Source organism: Acytostelium subglobosum (genome assembly GCF_000787575.1).
Source record: "Acytostelium subglobosum LB1 DNA, scaffold: scaffold27, whole genome shotgun sequence".
In the NCBI taxonomy this organism is placed as follows: domain Eukaryota; phylum Evosea; class Eumycetozoa; order Acytosteliales; family Acytosteliaceae; genus Acytostelium; species Acytostelium subglobosum.
In genome coordinates, this window is record NW_012236506.1 from 448,345 (window position 1) to 470,112 (window position 21,768).

Sequence of the window (21,768 nt, forward strand, 5' to 3'; positions counted from 1 at the left end):
TCCATGTATTATAATTATCTAATGATTGTTTATAATATACTTCTTTTTCATGGACTTTTAGTTTGTCCCATAGTTGTTGAGTACTCTCTTTTTCCATCACAAAGTGACTACCATGGTCGATACTATTTTGTTCATCCAGTTGAGAATGAGCAATATTAATTTCATTTACAAATAATTGGTATGCTGATATAGGACGTGAGGGGATCATAGGATCATGCGGTAACTTCAAAGAGTCTAAGTATCCACCTTTTTCAACCTCCTTAGCAATTGTCTTATATTCTTCATATATCATCATTTCCAACTCCCATCGTTTCTGATCTTGAATGGACAACAGATCATACTCCTCTTTATCCTTGTCTTCAAGTTTGTCCCATGTATCTTGAAGAGTTTGTTGGAGTTGATGAAATTGTAAACCTGGATAATCCTTTAATACCTTTGAACGTATATCCTGAGTGAAGAAGTAATATGATTTCTTTGGTAAACATGGTGGATCAATTGTATAATTCAATTCATTTAAGAGTTTTTGGAATAGATCCATTCTTATTTAATTGTTTGATTATTTGATTGATAATTATTTTTTTGTGTACTAATGAAGTCAAAATATGCCAATGACTTGAGTTCATATATATATAATTTTATTTATTTATTTATTTATTGGTCTTATTTTAGAGTAGATCATTGAAATAGATGAGAATAAAAAGCCCGGGCTTTTATTTTTATGAAGTTTGTCTTCCTTCCTTTGGTTTTTCTCACATTCGTAAACAATAAAAACTAAAATCAAATGTTTTTTTGGGGTGGGACGAGTGTTGGTGCAGCAATATGAGAGCGAAACGCAGTCTTTGATCACACTAGTTTCAAACTCTTACAGGTATCAACATCAAACACAATGAGGTAGGTCTCAACATTCTTTTGTCGCAACCATATATTAGTTCATTCATTCATTCATACTCAGACAAGCGATGACTATGACAAAGCAGCAACACAACAGAGTCACGATCGATCAAACAATGAATGAATGAATGAACGAGAATGAATGAATGAATGAATAAAACAGAGGCGAACACAGATAATCATATATATATGAATGAAATATTAACATTATTGTTATCGAAACAACAACATTAATGAATAATGTAGCAAGATTTCAAGCGACCAAGTCAGACAAACCGTTGTCACCCTTTTGGCCCAAGCCAAGGAAGCCGAGCGTGGCTTCACCGAGACCGTTGAGCTCCAGGTCAACCTCAAGAACTACGACACCAAGAAGGACAAGCGTTTCTCTGGTCAGATCAAGCTCGCCACCATCACCAAGCCAAAGATGTCCGTTTGCATTCTCGGAGATCAGCAGCATTGTGATGAGGCCGCCAAGATCGGCGCCGAGTTCATGGACGTTGAGGCCTTGAAGAAGATCGGTATCAAGAACAAGAAGGGAATCAAGAAGCTCTCCAAGAAGTACGATGCTTTCCTCGCTTCCGAGACTGTCCTCCGTCAGATCCCCAAGTTGCTCGGACCAGGTCTCAACAAGGTCGGCAAGTTCCCAACCCTTTTGACCCACGCTGACGACATGGCCTCCAAGATCAACGAGGTCAAGTGCACCGTTAAGTTCCAGCTCAAGAAGGTTCTCTGTCTCGCCGTCGCCGTCGGCCACGTCAACCTCACCGAGAGAGAGATTGCCACCAACATCATCCAGTCGATCAACTTCTTGATCTCCCTGTTGAAGAAGGGATGGCAAAACATCAAGACCCTCTACGTCAAGTCATCCATGGGTCCATCCCACCGTATCTACTAAGCTGCTCGTAATGAGTACTTGGTGATAATCTGTGTCAAAACAACACCAACCGTAGCGCTCCTTAAGACTATGTGTCTAGTATACATGTCTTCTACAGTTGGAAGCTTAATAAATCCAGCCTTGATACCGCCCTTTAAACTTGACAACAATGAACATGCACCTTACTTCGTCTTCTTCACCTCTTCTCCATCTTAACAATCAATCAATCAAAGGAGTGTGTACAAGTATAAGGGATATACCTTTAATTATATATATAACATCGAAGGAAGTGATGGGATGATCGATTACTTCCATATCTTGACAATACCATCGGCACTGGCCGATATAAGCATTGGTTGTGGCACTTCCATCACCTTTAGGTCCATGATGGTCTCTTGATGATGTATAGTTGGCATCAATGGCACCTTTTGTTTGGAACGTGACGATGGTGATTGTCCATAGGTGGCGTATGTGGCTGATGGATTGGCATCCCAAATCTCCTCGTTGATCTGTGTACCTTGTTGTGCGATGAAGCTGACCTTGTGCGAATGTGGCATCGGTGCCTCCTTGCCCTGTGATACATAGTATGATTGATTTGGATTGTCCCAGTCCCAATACTTGATTCTCTTGTCTGTGGATGGGTTGAAGTGAATGTTAGTAATATGATTGATTGAATGAATGAGTGAGTCCAACATACCATCTCCAGCAGTGATGAGATATGAACAGTTTGGAGGACTGAGGATAGCGCGGACAGAGGGTGTCTTCTTGTTAGCGTTGCTGTCTTGTTGAGAGGATAGGATGGTGCTTGAGTCCAGAGCTGATCCACCGATGGTCGAATCGGACAGTGTGTTTGCGCCACTAAGGTATGGGAGATTGGATGTGGAGTTGCCCATTGGACTGTTGAGTCTTGTAGATGTTGGTGTGTTTGGTGTTGGTCTAATATTGTCAATGCCAAAGTCATACTCTGATAATGTGCTGACGCCAGGGCCACCGGGTGTGTTGGAGAACATCGACGATGATGACAGAGGGTTGTTGTTGTTTGTAGACGTTGACATCGAGGTGGAGGTTTGTGATTGTGCCATTGGCAGATTGATCGATGGGTCGACAACGACCTGATTGAGTTCGGGTGCGAATGATCGTCTGAATATCCTGGTCACTTGTTTGGATGCGAGATCCCATACGATCACATTGTCCTTGCTGTCCGACGCCAAGAAGATCCAGCTTTCTGATGTGAACTTGGTGCCAAAGTATGGTGACATCTTGAAGATACGTCCATTGGTGATGCGGTGACTGTAGAGAGGGATCTTGAAACGCAGATCCCAGCACGTGAGGAAGCCTCTGCTTGTGCATGTGACAAACCAGTTGCGTGCTGGGTCAATGAGGAATGATTGGATTAAGCCGAGACTGAGTTCGTTGTTGAGCAGGAAGGCGTCCTGCTTTGAGCGCAGGTCCCAACCGTGGATGCCACCCTTGCTGGTGGCGTATGTGACGATCGATGCCGAGTTGGTAGAGTAATGATCGACCGAGACGATATTGCCCTCGAGCTCTGTGAGGTTCCTCACGGTGGACAAGCCAGAGTACTTAAGGTTCTCATTCTTTTGCTTGCCGCCAATCTCCACCTTGAAGATGTGAATCGATCCCTTGTCGCTGGCCGAAGCAATCGTGTGCGACTTCTCACAGATTGAGATGGAGGTGACGCGGCCCTCTTGCGTGTAGGTTTGTCTGGCGCGGTTGGTAACACGCTTTTCCATCCTCAGACAGTCCCAGATCTTGACGGTGCCGTCGTTACTGGCCGTCGCAAAGAACAGGTTGTCGTTGCTGACCTGAATCTCGTTGACAGCGTCGCGATGCTCGGTGAAGTGGCTGACCAGAATGCCGCTGGGGCGCCACTGTGTGAGTGACTGTGGCTGGCTCATCACGCCGTACTCAGAGAAGCTGCCCAGGTCTGGCATGCCAGGGGGCGGGCGGATGTACAGCTCAGTGTTGACCTCGACCGTCAGCGCGTTGGCCGTGGTCGACGAGGGCGTGTTGTAGACGCGTGGATTCAGTGTGAACTTCTTGGTTACGACGCTCAAGTCGGCCGGGTTGACGACAGACTCTTGGACAACGGCAGCGCTGTTACCACTGCTCTTTGGTGGCACGGGTGTGCTGACAGGCGATGGCAAGTTACCTGGCGCAGGTGACTTTGCGTCTGGTTCGCTGCGAGCCTTGGCCACACGCACGACTGGCGGATTCTGCTTCTCGATGATCTTCTCGTCATCAGACTTGTATATCAGCTTCTTGCTGAGGAAGTAGTCAAAGATCTTGATGATCTTTGGGTGGTCCTCGTCGGGGATTCCCAGCTCGACCAAGAACAGCGTGTACTCGTCGGTCGAATCGTAGGTCACACTCTTGTTGGCATTGATCACGTTCACAATCTCCTTCATTCGGCCATTGCTTCCTACGCCACTACTAGAGTTGTTGTTGGACAGTGGTTTGTTGGAGAGTGGCGCCTCGCTAAACTGTTGAGGCGGGGGCGATGAGGGGAAGTCGCGGCGATTGTTCGGGTTGACCATCTTGTTGAATGATTCACGCGAGATTGGCGAGATGAGTAGCTGTAGCAGGTTGTCCTCGCTGATGATGTCGCTGACGTCTGCCACGAGGAATTGAGATACGCGCGGCTTGACGTAGCAGTAAAAGTCCGTCTTGGACAGCTTACCAGCGATCTTTGTGATGAGTGAGATCACCCCATATCGTATCCATGTGTTGGGATGCAGCAACAATGGCGTGGACTTGGCCAACAGCTCCAGCAGGATGGCCTTGCGGAACAGACCCAACTCGCACAGCTCTGACAGACTGGTCAGCGCCTTCTCCGTGACAAACTCCTCCTCGTCAGTCAAGGCTTCCAATGTCATTGGATAGATGAATGATTCCAAACTGCCTGCGCCGACCACTGTACACACAGCCACAATGTTCTCAAAGAAGGCACATCGCAGCTGCCAGTCCTTGCTGTTCAAAAAGGTCGTTATCAGCGGCAGCACCAAGTCATTCGTCTTTTGTCGTCCAAAGAACACGCATAGCCTATATATATCCTGTTGATTGTGATTGATTGATTGATTGAGTAAGTGAGTGATCACTCAAGTTGAATGATTACACAGGGATGGTGAGACATACACTCAATATGATTCGCTTGACAGTGTTACATGAATCCTTGGTCAGTAGGTCATTGACTTTGGAGTAGAAGAGGTCTTGGAGCTCGGAAAGCTCGGCATCGTAGACCTTGTACTTTTGAAGATCCTTTCGCTCCATGCCTTCAGAGTCTCGATAATGTTGTGCTATCTCCAGGAATCGCTTGGCAGTGGTGGCCAGCTGTGGTAGAATCTGGGCGAATGCAATGCGGTCCATCTCTTCGGACGCACCCTCAGTGACATGTGTGAGCGATGGCAGGATGTACTGCGAAAAGATCAGCGAGTCGCTTGGAGGGAACGTCTGCACCATCTCCAACACCTTGGAGAGCGAGCGCAGGGCCTCGACACGCACCAGTGTGGGCTGGTCCTCAGAGATCATACTCATGATGTAGGGCACGATCTTTTGCAGACGGCACTCATCATCGAGATGCTGGGCGATCTTGACAAAGAGGGAGCCAACACACTTGAGCTTGGTCTGTGGGTGCTGGCAGTGTCGCAGCGCCGAGTAGAGTATGGCCAGCAAGAGGTCCAATCCCTCGACGATCTTTGGTGTCGCTGTTGTTGATGCTGCTGCTGCCAAGTCCTCCACATTCAGTTGTGGCAAGTTTGTAAACGAGCTTGACTGAGTGGTCAATGTTGACGATGTCGATGTCGAGACCATAGTGTCCCTGATTGTGCCAGATGTTGTTGTTGTGTCGGTCTGCTGTGCCCTGGTCGATGAGACTGACGTTGCCGTAGTCGACATGTTGTTGCAATCCTTGATGAACATGTTTGTCTCCAATATTATGTTTGACATGTTGGACAAGTTCTGAACTGCTTGATGTTGCTTTACATTGTTGTTGTTGTTGTTATTGTTGTCCAGTTGTTGTGTTGTCTTTGTTGTTGTGTTGGACACTGTTGTCGCTGTAGTCGTAGTCGCTGTCGTTGTACTGTTGTTGTCTGATTGCAATGTACCTGATGTCTTTAGATTTGATTGATTGGCTGGACCAATGTTTGGAGTGGAGGGAGTGGACCATGAGAGAGGAGTGTTGGGCGTGGCCTTGGGACGACAGGTGAAGATTTGGATGATCTCGTCGAGACGATCGCTGATGCAGTTGATGCGATCGTCGTGCTCCAGTCGCATCAGACTCGAGATAAACTGGTGCACCCAGGGGAAGTAGACGGGGAAGGCCTTCTCGGTCCACAGCGTGATGTAGCGCTCGGGCGAGTAGCGATCGTCGGGCTCGCGCTGAATCATGTGCAGAATGAGCGATTGGATGTGGATGTCGGGAATGCGACGAATGATCAGCTCGGGGTTGTAGTCGCCGCGACGGTAAGACAGCATCTGGGAGAAGTCAAAGATGGGATGGCCCTCGAGGAACAGCTCAGCAATCACACAGCCCACCGAGAAGATGTCCATCTTGTTAGTCAGCTCGCTCTCGACGGGCGGGCCCTTGTTCGACTCGTAGAAGCGCTCGGGCGCGATGTAGCACGTGCGGCGTCCGCTCGTGTCAAAGTAGAATGAGAAGTCGGCCGGGTTGTCCTCGGGGATATGTGTGGGCTTGTAGCAAGCAAAGTCGGCCAGGTAGATCCAGTTGGTGGTCGTGACCATAACATTCTCGCACTTGATGTCGCCGTGGCACACGCCCTTGAAGAACGCCTGATTGAGCGATTGAAGCAACTGGTACGCTATGAACTTCTTCTCGATCAATGAGAGGAATGGTCTTGTACTAGTCAATCGATCATACAAGTTATTGTGAAAGTATTGTCTAATCAAGTATCCTGATCTCTCTGTCTCCACAAAGCTCTGATAAGGCATCAAGTTCAATGAATGAGTGTTCTCAAATGCTCCCTTTATCTCTGTTATTGTTGTTGTTTTCGCATTAGTATGTAGTGTAACATTGATTGATTGAATGATTGATTGAATGAATGATTGAATATACCTTCAAGCTGAACTTTGTACCTCTCAAGGAGCTCTTTAGACAGTCTCTTCTTGTATATCTTTACAATGACAGGACCTTCGGTGTCATGAATAGCCTTGAGTGTCTTGAGGAATCTACTGTTGCCTATTGATTGTTGTGATACTATTGGACCTATCTCATCCTCCAGATAGTCAGAGACTATTGGTGCTCCAACTGTATTACCCATACTATACTGCTACTATACTTGATTGATGTTGTTGTTGATTGACTCTACTACTATTACTAACTACTACTGTTACTTCTACTATTACACAACCACTATATTATTATATATATCGCTTTGAGGTGTCCTATAACCTCACTCTATCTATCTATCTATCTCTAAATATCACAACAACAAACAGCAAACTAAATCATCAAAACATAGTACTTGTTGTCAACATCATTCACAACAAACACTCACACTCACTCACTTCAGATTCAAGGTCAAGAGGTGGCAATGAAGGAAGATTCATAATTTGAAGTCACTCACAACATTGGAAGTCACAGACATAATCAATTATAATATATAGATAGGTTCATTCAAGATTATCATCATTAGGGATAATTAGATGAAATGAATATATGAATGAATTAATGATTAAAGAGAGACACTTGATTCATTCATTCACTCACTCACTCACTCAATGGTGTTATTCAATCGATCGACCAACTGCCTGCCTGCCTGAATGACTCAAATACTGACTGACTGATACCAAAGTGTAACAATGGCTTACGTATAACTTTGGTATCTTAGGTAATACTACTATTACTACATACGACTACAACTACTACTTCTAATTCCACCTCTTTTATCTGATATCGACACCACTCACTCAATTATCACGTAGCTCAACAACACAACACCAAACAGAGGTTGAACAGTAGTAGCAGTAGTAGTAGCAGTAGTAGTAGCAGTAGTAGTAGTGGTAGTTGCCACTACAGACTTTACTTACTACTGCTTACTTACCAACATACTTACAATTACTTACCCCAAATATAAGAGCACACGGGATAATAGTCATCATCGCTTGAATGTTTAGTTGGTTAGTGGACTTCACCATCACCAAACACAATCAATCATTCAATCAAGAATCACGATGATCGTTGACATCATCCAGTCATCCATCCATTCATTCATTATTCCGACACAATAACCATAACCACCACTCAGTATCCTATTATACATCTGATCAGGCTACATCTTAATAATAAAAAGGTAAGAGGGACGGACAACAATAACAACAACATTGTCAATTTCAGGCTTATGCAAATTGACCATACATGGTACATGTCATCCATCATCAGTCGACTAACTGGCAATAACAATACATCAGCCATCATCAACTAATTTTAACATATAATATATAATATATTGATGATACCGAGCGAATCAATCAATCAATCACCCAACAACATATGCATAATTATGCATATGCATCACAGGTGATTGCCGGAGAATGTGTTTACAGTCGTCTGTCTGATCACACACCCCCACCACACTGACATTGATGATCACCATCCAATCAATCACACACATACACTCTCCTCTCACTCTCTCACTCACGTGATGATGTGGTGGTGGTGTTATTGCCCATTACCCATTTGTTATATCTACTTGATCGTATGTCGTGTGGTTATTGTGGAGATATCTATATCCAAATACTAAACTCGCTGCACTTGTAATCACCATGACAAACCAAGTTTAGGGGTGCAGGGTGGTAAGTAGTTCCAGACGTTGGGTCCTTGAAACTGATTGGATTGAATATGATTGGACTGAACTGGACTGGATTGGACTGGATTGGTCTGAAACTATAAATACTTGATTTCAAAACATCAATTAGAACATCAAACGATAAACATCATCAATTCTAATTAACTAACTCAATCAACAATCTAAACAAAAATGACTATCTTGGGTAAGTCTATCCATCCATCACTTCCAAATTAAGTAATCAATTAATCAATCAAATACCTAACATTCAATCCACCAACCAATTAATCAATGCAGCTGCTCTTTCTTCAATGAACATCTCTGCTTCATCCATGACCAAGTCTGCTATTGGAGGCTCATCTGGAATGGGTGCTGGACAGGGTGGAAACTCGGTTGCTTGTGCTGGCTGCGGAGGATGTGGTGGTTGTGGACATGCTGGAATTGGTCTCAATGCCAATATTGGTCTTGACCTCAACCTTGGTGGTGTTCTCGGTGCTGTTGGTGGTCTCCTCGGTGGCTTGCTGGGAGGTGGTTGCCCAAGACCATGCAGACCATGCTAAATAGTCATGGTTTGACATCCAACAAATTGTTGTTCAACAACTAAAACAACAATCTAATCATCCAACTTGTACAGATGCACTTCCATCATCAACATCAACATCCATCACATTACTTTGTTAATTAAATACCATAGATATAATAAATATATCAAATGGTCAACATCAATCCATATAATCCAATCATTCACTCTGGGTAATCTCTTTATACTGTTATTCTACTTAATTGGCAAGAAGAATTAGAAGATATTGAGAAGAGGCGAGTTGATACATGTGAACGAAGGGAGGAGGAGTAAAAGCTGGAGAGATAAAGGATATGAACAAGATGTTTTTAGTTTATGATCATAAGGATAGTTTATTAACTATTGTGATGAGGGTCCACTTATAAATTATGATCAAAATCTTGCTTTTTCATTGGATGGATAAGGAAATCATCAACTTCGAGATATTCTTCAGGCTCTGGTTTTTCTATAACACCTAAATAATTGTAAATGTCATTCCAACCCGGATATACGCAATTGCGACTGAGTTTGATATTCTCCAATATCTGTATATGATTCTTGGACCAAACTATGAATTTGTTGAATCTATTGATGAGTAGCTTTCTACAGTGTTCGTTGCAACCTTGATACAATGCAAGCTCATCCATTATATTCACGTTGGTTGGATCAAAATCGGGTTCAATTCTAATAGTGTCCATCTTTTGGTCTACAGGAAAAAATGGATGCCATTCGCAATTGTAGTTGTTTCTCTCTTCACTATCAATGTTGTTATCTGTATCAGACATTGTTATTTTAACCCTCAAGGCGCGAACTATTCGAGTTTTGAAATGTATTTTGGGGAAGATATGATTAAATGATTGATTGATCTAATCAAATAACGTTATTGTAATGGCGCGTGTAATAATGAAACATGTCAAGTCTATTGTCATTCTACKTGTGGTGGTGGGAGTGTGTTTGGACTACTTCTGTGAGAGATAACCACACCACAATTCAACAGTACCGACATGATTGTTTGTTGGTGATCAATCAGAAACAATCAACAGATACACCAACTAATATAATAATTGATATCTACATTGAATAAACTATCATTTGAATATTTTATTATGTCACTAACAAAGAGTAAACATGGAACTACGGAAGATGAATGTGATGTATATAGTGATGAAGAAGAAGAGATGGCCGTCAGCATTAGTGCGGCGCCTAGTATCCATGATGAGGCCAACCAGAATGGTAATTTATTACATCAAAATGATTGATTTTGGAGTATTGTTTATTAATTCAATCWATGATTTGTTGTAGATCCTGATGTTGAAAGATTCAATGGGATGTTAAAAGTTGAGTTGTTGGCAGAGGCAAAGAAACAGAAGAAGAAAGTATCAAGTAGTCTAWCTAAGGAAGCAATCAAAGCAATTCTACTCGATGATCAGCCCGATATTTCTTTGACAGAATGGACTGACCAAAAGCCCAGGTTGGGTCGGGGGCGATACCATGTTGAAGAKGTTAATCATCGAGGAGCATACACCAATWTGCAGGTGTTCGAACAATTCTTTGACCACGAGATAGTCCAACTCATTGTCGACCAAACCAATATTTATATTCATCAAATGGGCAGAGAGGAGCAGTTGGAGAAATTGTTCTTTGGACATCCAATCAACAAAATGATAATATTCAAAATGTTTGCTGCGGTCATCACAATGGGAGTTGTTGAAATACCTAAGTATGAGGACTATTGGGAGGATGGTGATTGTTTCCTTCCATCAGTGGCCAGAATTATGACCAGAGACCAGTTCCGTTTCTTAGTAACAAACCTTCACTTTGCCGACAACTATAAGTTGGATCAACGAACCGTCTATACAAGATAGACCCAATCATATCATTGTTAAATCGCAGATATCAAGGATTATGGTCATTGGGGGCGAAGTACTCAATWGATGAAGCAATAATCCCGACAAGAACAAGGACATGGATCTAACAATATATCAGAACAGCCTGTTAATGGGGAATCAAGCTTTGGAAACTGGTGGATCAACATGGATACTTGTTCAAGTTCTCAATTTACCAAGGTAGAAGAGGAGTGCCTGAAGCATCAACCTACCCTCATGGTGAGTCGGTTGTTAGGGAGATGTTGGAGGGCATTGATGCAAACCACTGGCGCGAGCTGTACATTGACAATTACTTCACAACCATTGGTCTACTTGAGTATCTCAATTCAATACAAATCAATTGTTGTGGAACAATCAGATTGGATAGGAAGACCATCCCTGCTCACCTTCAGAATGTCAAATTGCGACAAAAGATGGAACACAATTATCTTACCAAGGTTGGCACCCCGATCACTCTACTCAGGATCAAGGACTCTCGAATATTTGGTTTGATCAGCAACTTCCACTCCCCAACCAGTTTGGTACCATACAATTCTGTTTCAGAAATGAGATCATCATCGACCTTAGAGCCACATAAAGTGCCAGAGGCCCTCGCAGACTATCGCCAAAACATGGGCAATGTTGACCAAAATGATGAGATGATAAAGTCCCATGCTTGGATTCATAAATCAAGGAGATGGTATATGTCAATATTTTGGTACCTGTTGGAAGCGACCATTGTAAATTCTTGGCGATTTAAAAAGCGTTATCAAGGTTGTAACCAAACGATAGATCAGTTCAGACACTCTCTCAAGACCGAAATGATCAATGGCGAGACCCTCCGAAAGTGTGAGATATCAAACAATTACTTTCACATTGGCGAATACAGAAAAGTCCTGGTCGATAATGACAAGATTGAATACACCTCATATAATGTTGTAAAAAAACAAAAGAAATAATAAATATCAAGTACAACATCTAAAGTTATTAAATCCAATCATTTATTACTTCTGGACAATAATACAAATTAAAAACTATTATTTATATTAAATTTAGTGCTCAAAACAATCATGCAAAAGTTCGCGCCTTGAGGGTTAAATAAATGATATGAACAGTGAGTTCACACAAGTTTATAAATATAAAATAAGAAGGTATTTTCAGCCAGCAGGCTAATGTTGAGGGCAGCTTTTAACTTTGATTGAGGATTGAGGGAGGTATACAGGTAGGTATATTTTGTTTTAAAGTTGTGTTGAAGATTCCCCCCCATCAGGAGATAGTTTCGTGTATGTAAGTTCAAGTTGATGGTTTAATTGCCTCATTGGTCTATAAATGTTTAATTGATTGATTGGTCCTTGATCAAAGTGAGTGGTATGTTAGTGATTATGTTGAAGTGTACACGTGAATGGTGAAGTTAGTGTGAGTTTTCACCCAAGAGGTGAAGATCAGAGTGGTCCAAAGGCAATCAATAAATAGTTCCCTCTCTCAGTTCATGAATATCCAATCACTATACCTTATTCTTATGTTTAAAAGAATTCGATAGTCATACTTATCTATTCAATCAATCAATTAATCATTCAATCCATATGGATTGGATATCCGCTCCTCTATATTAAAGAATGAATTTCTTTTATTAATTAATACTTATTTATCCTAATTTTTTGAAAACGCAATCTTTCATTCAAAGACCAAGTGATACAGTACTTAAAGAGATAGATACAGTTCTTACATGGATGATGAGAATATGACAGCAACTCAGTCATCATCAGAAGTTGATGGTGATGAATACTTTGATAGTTACTTCGATTTGAATGTACATGATGTAATGCTAAAGGATACAACCCGTACTCTAGCCTACAAGAATGCCATCGAACAGAACCAAATCGACTTTAAGAATAAGATAGTGATGGATGGTATGTGATCAGTCATTGCACTCATATATCTTGATCATATATCTTGATCATAGATCTTGATCATTCAGTGCACTCATATCTTGATCATATATCTTGATCAATCACTAACTCGTAATCAAACATAATAGTTGGAGCTGGAACAGGTATATTGTCAATGTTCGCTGCCAAGTGTGGCGCAGCTAGAGTGTACGCGATTGAAGCATCACCAATGGCAATTTATACAGAGAGATTGGTTGAAGCAAATGGATTGTCAGATATTATAACAGTGATCAACAAAAGAGTGGAGAATCTAGATGATGATGATTTTGTCGATGACATCAAGAAGGTTGATATTATAATATCCGAATGGATGGGATTCTATTTATTACATGAATCAATGTTGGAGAGTGTGTTGGATGCACGTGATCGATGGCTGGCGCCCAACGGTATCATCTTCCCCACGACTGGCAACATCATGATCGCTCCAGTCAATCTGAACAAACTGATGCATGATCGTGTCCACCACTGGGACAACGTCTATGGCTTTGACTTCTCCTTATTCAAAGACCTATCAATACACACCCTGCACTCCAAGCCTCTGGTATGTTGTCCCATTTAATCAATCAAACTGGAATGATTCCAAACACTCACTCACTCACTCTCAATCACTTAATCAATCAATCATCAAACTGAATGATGCCGATCACTCACCATCACACCCAATATATCAATCAATCAATCAAACTGGAATAATTCCAATACCACTCAATCAATCAATCAAGATTGAATACTTGGATGCTGATTCAGTGCTGGCACCTGGAAGATCATTGATCGAGATTGATTTTAGGACAGTCAAGAAGGAGGAGCTCAGAGATATTAATATTGCCAGCATGCCCTTTGATATAAGTGATGATGGATGCACTGTTATACATGGATTTGCAATTTGGTTCAATTGCTACTTTGTCGGCAGTCAGGCTACGGTGCGTCTGGACACTGCACCAGGCAGTCCCTACACACATTGGAAGCAAACCACAATACTACTACCACAAGAGATTGATATCAAAGGCTTCAATCACATTGACATCTGTCTGAGGATGAAGCAAGATGACATCAATCCACGATTCTACGAACTATCACTCAGTTTCCCGGATGATGACGATGATCAATCAAATACAAATAATGAATGAACGAATGAATGAATGAATGAATGGAACCTGGAACAAAAGATGATGTATTTACAGAGGATCCAATGATAATGAGGGTGTGCACTATGCTGTGCTGGTCTGTCGATAGAGCTTGAGTCGACTCTCTAGGACACATGCAAGGTACTTGTAGAACTTTGGCGCTAATAGTGGCTTGGACTTGAGCATGATGTTCAGGAAGTATCCTTCCAGTGTGTAGACTTCCAGTGTATCACTGCTGACGATCACAGAGATGGACGAGCCGCCCTCCATCAAGAAGCTCATCTCGCCAAAGATGCTGCCGGTGGTCAATCGCGCCAACACCGTCATGTGTGAGGGCATCGATGAGGACGAGGATGAGTTGATCAATGTTGGCGGGTTCATAGTCGCGTTGACATCCGTCTGCTTCAGTCCCTTGACGATTGTGCACTCTCCACTTGTTATCTGGAAGATCTTCTGGAACTCAGTGCCTTCGATGACCAGCACCTCACCCTTGCGATACTTCATGGTCTTTGTGCCCTTGAGGATCTGCGCCCATTCGTCCTTGGTGGGCAAGTCGGCGATGCCAGTGAATGAGTCTGTGCGGCCAATCTTTGGCGAGCGGGGTGGGGGCGGAGGCACCAGCTTTGTGGGTGAGCGGACGCTAGAGCCAAAGTGGTTCTTCCAGATCTTGGTCATGATGCCGTACGCCTCAGACAGGTCCTCGGCGCTCTTCAGACTGAATCGCTTGGTCTTGTCGCCCAGCGTCATGGACAGCGAGCCCTTCTCTGGCAGGATCTTGGAGATCTTGTCAAAGGGTATCACCTTTTGCTTGTGGCGACCAAACTTCTTGCCCTCAAAGCATAGGTGGTGCTTGGTGATGTAGAGTGTGCCCGTCGTGCTGTTGTGCTTGGCTGGATAGCTCTTGATGATGATCTCTTCGGGTGGCAGACCAAACGTAGAGCGGAACTTGGTGTCGGTGCCCATCATCTGCAGCTCCATTGAGCTGGGCGCGGATGGAATGGCCAGCGACTTGCGTTTGTCAACGATGGACGATGTTGAGTGTGAGAGCATTGATGGAGATAGGCCCGTGCTGGACAGCGAGCCAGTTCCGCCAGGCATGGGCAGTGTGCTGGTGCTATGCGCAAAGGGTCGGCTTGGTGACGAGTTGCCTGGAGTACTATTCGCGCTACTATCGCCGCTGCTGTTGCTGGTGGTGCTGGTGCCGTTCAATGCGTTCAATATTGGACTGCTGCTAAACAGTTCAAAGCGTAGACGATCGGTGAAGAGCACGGCGATGTGCTTGTAAAAGGTGGCGGCCAGGATTGGCTCGCTGACAAATAGCTGGAGGATGAAGGTCTTCTCGATCTCGACGAGCTCGCACTCGTCGCTGTCGCACACGACGTTGAAGAGCATCGGGTGGTCGTACAGGAAGCACTCCTCGCCAAATATGTCGCCGGCGTCCAGGTGTCGTGTCTCATCAGGTGCGCTGTTCTCGAATTTTATGCGACCACTGATGATGCGGTACAGGTTGCTGTTGACCTCGCCGGTCGACAGTATCTTCTTGCCGCGCTTGTGCTTGACGGTGCTGGCGTTGGTCGACAGGATCTTCCAGTCGCGATCGCTCAGCGTCGAGCTGATCGAGGGGGGTGGGTCGTTGCCCGTGAAAGACAGACGGTAACGAGTGACTAGACGTGAGCCGCGCTTCAGATTGATCATCGAGCCACTGCCGCTGCCCGACGACGCGGTGCTAAGCCCCAGCGCACTGCTGGACGGCGAAGTCACCTGGGCGGCCGTATGATCCTCGCGGATCTTGGACAAACGGAATGTCTCGTTCTCATCCCACACCTTCTCGCTGAGGATGGCCTCGCGCACTGCGGCAGCCGACACGAAGCCGTAGGAACAGTTGGTGAACAGCTTGAAGAACTCCTGGACACGTGTGCCAATCAAAAAGATGCGCTCAATGTTGACCATGCCGTGCAGCGTGGCCGGGTTCGACTCGTCCAGGTAAGTGTAGTCAGTGAGGAACAGCGCCATGTATGGGATGCACGGCTCGGTCGGCTGCACCAGCAAAAGACTCTTGCGATACACCTTGAAGTTGTTGTCAGAGCTCATGAATTGCGTGAGCTGAGTGAACAGCTCGGTGGACTTGGGCGACACCAGCGCCCAACTGTTCTTTAGACGCGAGATTGATGAGTTGTGCAAACTGGCAATGATCTCCATCACGCAGTTGTAGTTCTTGAGCTCTTTGGCGCAGTGAGCAATGTTGATGAATGCCTCGATGATGACGGCGCGCTCCTCGGGCGTCTCCTTTGAGATGATCTTGGTCGTGACCCAACTGCTGATCCTGTTGAACCAGGTGACAAAGTTGCGGATGTTGGCCGCCTGTCCCTCCTTGGTCCATGCCTTTTGCGAGAACTCGTGTGTGCCCAGTGCTGCGATCAGCTCGTACTCCATGATGGTGAGCTCGCGCGCGATCATCTCGGGTGGGAACGATGGCTTGTCCTGGATGACGGGGAAGCCGTCCTCATCCAAGTTGTTCTGTATCTGTGTAAGGTGGTGGCTGAGCGCCATGCTGCTGTGCGCATTGAGTGGCGAGTGCGCCGTGGCTCCACTGCTGCTTCCATTGCCAGGTGGCATCAATGATATCTTTGACATGCGACCCTTGCTGATCTTGGTGGAGGAGCCACCGCCGCGGGTGGATCCCTCTGCGCTCGACGTCGAGATGATGCTGCTCTGTGTGCTGTTGGGGCTGCTGCCCGTGTTGCTAAGCAGGCCCGTCAGCACGTCGGATGTGGAGTTGGGCGACTCAGTCTTTGGCGAGACGGAGAATGAGAAACGCATGGTTGATGCCGCTGACGATATGATCGTTGTGTTTGGTCGCTGCTGTTGTTGCTGTGCGCGCTGTTGAGGTGGCTTGGCCAATCTTCTAATCTTAAAGAACATCAAGAACAACTCATTCTTCAAGTCCTCTGGCAATGAATTTATAAACTCAATCGTCAAGTTTACAAACTCTGTCTCTTGGAAGTCCTTCTCATTCAATGTTCCAATCAATTGTCTGATCATATGTATTACACTATTGTGTTTTGATTGATGAATCAGGACAGGTGGGGGATGGGATAGTTCCAGTGATGTGGGTGGGGGTTTGAGTTAGTGATTGATCGAATGATTGATTGAATGAATGAGTCCGATTCTGATCATACTTGGCCTGTACAATCTCCACTTCAATCTCAAACAGACGAAGATGGTCCTTGCTGGCATTATTTGTTGGTCCTGTATATCTTGAGATGAGCAACTGGACCAGTTCCATCGGTGTTGTAAAGTCCTTGTATGTTAGGAAGAATGCTGATCCAAAGAATGAGTCTAAATGGTCCAGTATCAATGATGTTAATATGTGATCGATTGATCGATTGATCCAGCATCATCCATCCACAGCCACATACCAAAAGTGACAGTCTGTGTCATCTTTTCGACCAGCTTTGCCAGTTGGCAACATTTGATTGCTGCGGCACCATCTTTTCGATTGGCACCAGCTATATATATTATGTTACTGTCGTCATCGGGACTATAGAATGGGAATGGCTGTGTGGCGTCTACAGCCTCTGCATCACCTGTGTTATCCATCTCCTATATCTAAATATTAATTATACAATTGGGTAATAGTAATAATACAAGTAAGTTATTTGTTTGTTTGTTTGGTTGGTTGTTTGGTTGTCTATCTATCTGTTTGATTGATTGAGTGTGATGTTGGTGAATGATGATTGATGGGATGTGAGTGTATGTTGTGTTTGATATGGTATGGCCCATGGACCATCAACAACAAACAAACAAAGGCCAGATTTTCGAAATGCCCTCCCTTGTTGTTGGGGTTGCATTGGTGATGGGGAGGCGCCATGGACATGGTTTGTATGTTTGGTCTACCCAAAAACACTGATTTTTGATTTGATCAAATCAAAAAACAAAGATATATATCTTTTTTTTTTGTTGTTGGGTCCAAAAAAACAGGGTCTTGCGCAATAAATCGTCCTGTTTTGGCGTCCAATGTATTACAAACAACTGTTTAGGTGTGAGTGAAGAGTACCTTCTTTGAATAATTTACAAGTTACTTCTGTCTATCGCCTGGTTGTGTTTGAATTGATTGTTTGATTGATTGACTGTTTGGAAGTTGATGTTGTCGCGTTGTTATTATTGGGTGATATTGTATGTTCAAGTTATATTCTTATAAGAATGTAGTTATAAATAATGAATAATAATAAATAAATAGGTTTAAGATGTTGAATGAGAAGAGATTGATTGATTGATTGAATGAAGAATGGAATCTTTGATTGATTGATTGATTGATAGGGTGTTGTGTGAGTGTATGTCAATTTAGTTATACATAAAGACGATGATCTAAATGTGTGATGGTGGTATTTTTGATTGATTGATTGATGGGCTTTAGGAACTGTTTGTGTATGATGGGACGATAAACTAGATGGTTTGTTTGTACTGTGTTGTGTGTTCCGAGAGAGACAGAGTCTCTGCAACAGCATCAAGCCCCTTCCCCCTACCCCTGCCACATCAAATGGTATTGACAACCTGCCATGGTCAATGGTCCTTGCAATGTGTGTGAGTGTGAGTGAGTGTGTGATTGAGAACCGAGTTATTGACAGTGAACGATCAAAAGTGTGTGATTGTGTGTTTGATTGTGTGTGTGTGTGTGTGTGTATCTGTGATCAACGTCTTTTGAGAAGTAGTCGGGTTGGGTCATTACTTTCTGATTGAATTAAAGTAAAGTATATTGATTGATTTTTGTATATTACTTTGAGGTATAATATACGTATAATTAGTAAGTAAGTATGTATGTATTACTATCTACTTCATAATTTAATCAAACAAATGTTATCGAAATGGAGAACGAGTACTCTAACGTTGGGAACTGATTGATTGAGTGAGTGAGCTGAAGTGATCAAGTCCTTTGACTGACAAGTTGTACAACAACACATCAACACGAACAAGAACAAGATGATCACAGATTTATGGGTCAAATCGTCTGGTAAGAGCCTAACAATACATCATCAAGACCCCGACAATGCCCTTGTATCACTCGATTCAAGTCACTCACCGATAGATAGATATTTATTTTTGTGGAGTGCTATCAGGATTAACTTGATCACCCCCCCTTTGACCCTATTGAGATCTAGGTGATTACCTTTTGGCAAATAGCCGATTTGATGTGCAATCGAATGAGACCCTACATGCTTCAACCAACCTTCATGATCACAAAGAGACCCGTCACTCTGCCGCCACAATCATGATGTGTGAACAAAAAGATTATCTCTATCTCTTTACTCCTTCTGAAAAGGCAAGAGTTCAACTAGACCTCCTCCTCCTTGCATTTGGTGCAACATGTTGCCAGCATCCCTTAAGTTCGTGAAAGTGTCTGTTTAAGATCTTCAACTCAAACATATAATACTGGTTGGTGATCACAAGTCAAAGTGCATGCATGTGCCATTCCATTCCATTCGAATCCCACTCTTTCAATGTCGCACGACAGTAATATACCATCCTACGTACCTACCTACTTTGAGCAAGTTACTAGTTGCTGGATGAGGAGACCCCTCCACAGGCCAGCTCTACTACCACATTAACAATACCAACCACTATCGCCTCCCAACAGTAACAACCCACGATCACATGACTCGCACTCGCGGCTCATCACAACACACACAAAGGCTACCACAGCACCTATATTTATGATCAAGTGTGATCAATAGTATCCGCACTACATATATATGAAGTTGAACTTTGTATAATAACTCAACTAGTTGAGCTACAAGATGGATGGATGGATGAGTGAATGAATGAATGGATTGACGGAATGAAGGCAAGGGACGAAATGGCGTGTTGGTGTTGTTACCAATGAATGCCCTTTCCTCTGGCAATATCAATCACATCACACTAATACGATACGATGGATACATTTGTTTAATGAGATAGATGATGCTCCACTTATAAGTGTATATAACATATATGTTGTAGTAGTTCTTCCACATAACATACCTTCGGCATCATCCATTCTTTAACCAAGTCAGGCAGCAAATGATTGAGCTCTCACTCACTGTCTAATAGCAATATCCATTGCATATACTACCTACCTACCTAATCCAATCTCAATCTCTATATTATTATAACAATCAAACATCCTATCAACAGAACTTCCAGCCTATCTTCCAACACAACCAAGCAAACCTGCCGACAAGATCCTAGGATATATATGTAACCTAGTTACACTCCAACAACAATCAATCAACCACAACACCAAATCATATACCATGATTGTTTCTTCTCCACCACCTTCCCCATCTCCCTCCATCCTAAAGACAGAACTTCAAAAGGAGTCTGCCATGATCTTGTTATCATTAAGGAGGAATTCAGAGTCTGATGGCGAGGTTCCTGAGATCAAAGATGATAGATCATCATCATTAGGCCAGAGAATCCACTCACAAGTTGTTAGCAACAACAACATTATGGTTACTCCATCTTCTTCCAACCCTTCCACACCATCCTACTCCCCACCCCGATCTCCAACTCGAAGGCCTTCCACTCAATCAGATGCAATCCTTTCCAAAAGTAGAGGCGTAGTCTTTGATGTACAAACTCCACCTTCATCACCAACCCTCCCCATGGTAGACCAGTGTCCGGATCAGGAACAGGGACTGACCAATGCATCAACCAAACAATCGGCCAGTGTTCCCAGGCAATGTAAATATCCAAATTGTATAGTATGCCAAAGAGGACCACCATCCATCGTTCTTAAATGTCCAACATGGTCTACCATCATGAGAGTAGTCTTCTACACCCTTGGTAACAGCTTCCCTGACCGACCATTCTTCAATCTACGCACCGACGTCTACTCCTGGATGGTCGATCACTGGGACTCTCTGTGTGAGCCATCCAAAGACAGTAAGTTCTCTCTCACCCACTCAATCTCCTTGCGATGCTGACACAACCTCCATGATACATTTAGAGATACATAATTGGAGGAAGCAGGTACAGGACATGCTCAGTCACAGTAAGAATCTGTTTGAGTCTGGAACGGACCATTATAAACAGAATGGGTTCTGGAGATTGAAGCCATCAATTGATATTGATCCGTGGACCATCAGAAAACCACAACGAGACAAGTCAAAAGTAGCCACGCCCATCAAGAAATCTAGATCACATTCCGAGAGTGATCTCTACGGAGCCAAGAGACTGCGATTTGACTCAATCTTTGAAGAGGATGAAGATGGACTTGGTATGTAATGCTTAGCCGAGGGACCATCACACTCTATTACCTACTGACTCACTTACTCAATCAATCAAGAAGACTTGGACATTAAGGACTACTTGTTGGAGAATGATACAGAGTTGATCAAGGAGGTGGAGAGCATCAATAATGAGATCAACTACATACTTAACAAGGTCAAGGAATTGAATGCTTGTCTGGCGTCAACAAAACATCGCCAATACAATAGTTGTTCACAAGGGAAATCAATTGATTTCCAACTCCTCTCGCCAACTACTGTCGCGGCCGCCACATCCTACCACCTGTTACCGGCCACTGCTGCAATGTCTATGTCCATGTCCATGTGTGCACCAGGTCCAGACATCAAGTACCAATTCTCACACATCATTGACAATGAGAGGATTGCCTGTACAGACTATGTAAAGTTCTTCTGATCAGA

At 43.7% G+C, this 21,768-nt stretch overlaps 7 protein-coding genes across 7 annotated transcripts; 4 read left to right on the plus strand and 3 right to left on the minus strand.

The window, feature by feature from the left end:
- Window positions 1-886: 886 nt before the first annotated feature.
- SAMD00019534_105560 (hypothetical protein) lies at window positions 887-1,783 on the plus strand (the record flags this gene model as incomplete). Its single annotated transcript, XM_012894394.1, has 2 exons — window positions 887-891; window positions 1,138-1,783. Coding segments are annotated over 2 exons (651 nt in total), but the record flags the coding sequence as incomplete, so codon positions are not given.
- On the minus strand, window positions 1,145-1,348 carry SAMD00019534_105570 (hypothetical protein; the record flags this gene model as incomplete). The annotated part of the gene is made up of 1 exon (XM_012894395.1): window positions 1,145-1,348. The coding sequence occupies one exon, from the start codon at window positions 1,346-1,348 to the stop codon at window positions 1,145-1,147; it is 204 nt and encodes a 67-aa protein (XP_012749849.1).
- Window positions 1,784-2,070: 287 nt separating the features above from the next.
- On the minus strand, window positions 2,071-7,059 carry SAMD00019534_105580 (hypothetical protein; the record flags this gene model as incomplete). The annotated part of the gene is made up of 4 exons (XM_012894396.1): window positions 2,071-2,396; window positions 2,463-4,836; window positions 4,919-6,771; window positions 6,855-7,059. 4 exons carry the CDS (start codon window positions 7,057-7,059, stop codon window positions 2,071-2,073), a joined length of 4,758 nt encoding a protein of 1,585 aa, XP_012749850.1.
- Window positions 7,060-8,778: 1,719 nt separating this feature from the next.
- Window positions 8,779-9,143, plus strand: SAMD00019534_105590 (hypothetical protein; the record flags this gene model as incomplete). Its single annotated transcript, XM_012894397.1, has 2 exons — window positions 8,779-8,791; window positions 8,884-9,143. Coding segments are annotated over 2 exons (273 nt in total), but the record flags the coding sequence as incomplete, so codon positions are not given.
- Window positions 9,144-12,736: 3,593 nt separating this feature from the next.
- On the plus strand, window positions 12,737-14,086 carry SAMD00019534_105600 (hypothetical protein; the record flags this gene model as incomplete). Its single annotated transcript, XM_012894398.1, has 3 exons — window positions 12,737-12,920; window positions 13,049-13,500; window positions 13,682-14,086. The coding sequence occupies 3 exons, from the start codon at window positions 12,737-12,739 to the stop codon at window positions 14,084-14,086; spliced, it is 1,041 nt and encodes a 346-aa protein (XP_012749852.1).
- Window positions 14,087-14,167: 81 nt separating this feature from the next.
- On the minus strand, window positions 14,168-17,683 carry SAMD00019534_105610 (hypothetical protein; the record flags this gene model as incomplete). The annotated part of the gene is made up of 3 exons (XM_012894399.1): window positions 14,168-17,135; window positions 17,263-17,422; window positions 17,503-17,683. 3 exons carry the CDS (start codon window positions 17,681-17,683, stop codon window positions 14,168-14,170), a joined length of 3,309 nt encoding a protein of 1,102 aa, XP_012749853.1.
- A 3,197-nt stretch (window positions 17,684-20,880) lies between these two features.
- SAMD00019534_105620 (hypothetical protein) lies at window positions 20,881-21,763 on the plus strand (the record flags this gene model as incomplete). The annotated part of the gene is made up of 3 exons (XM_012894400.1): window positions 20,881-21,004; window positions 21,069-21,338; window positions 21,408-21,763. 3 exons carry the CDS (start codon window positions 20,881-20,883, stop codon window positions 21,761-21,763), a joined length of 750 nt encoding a protein of 249 aa, XP_012749854.1.
- Window positions 21,764-21,768: the final 5 nt, after the last annotated feature.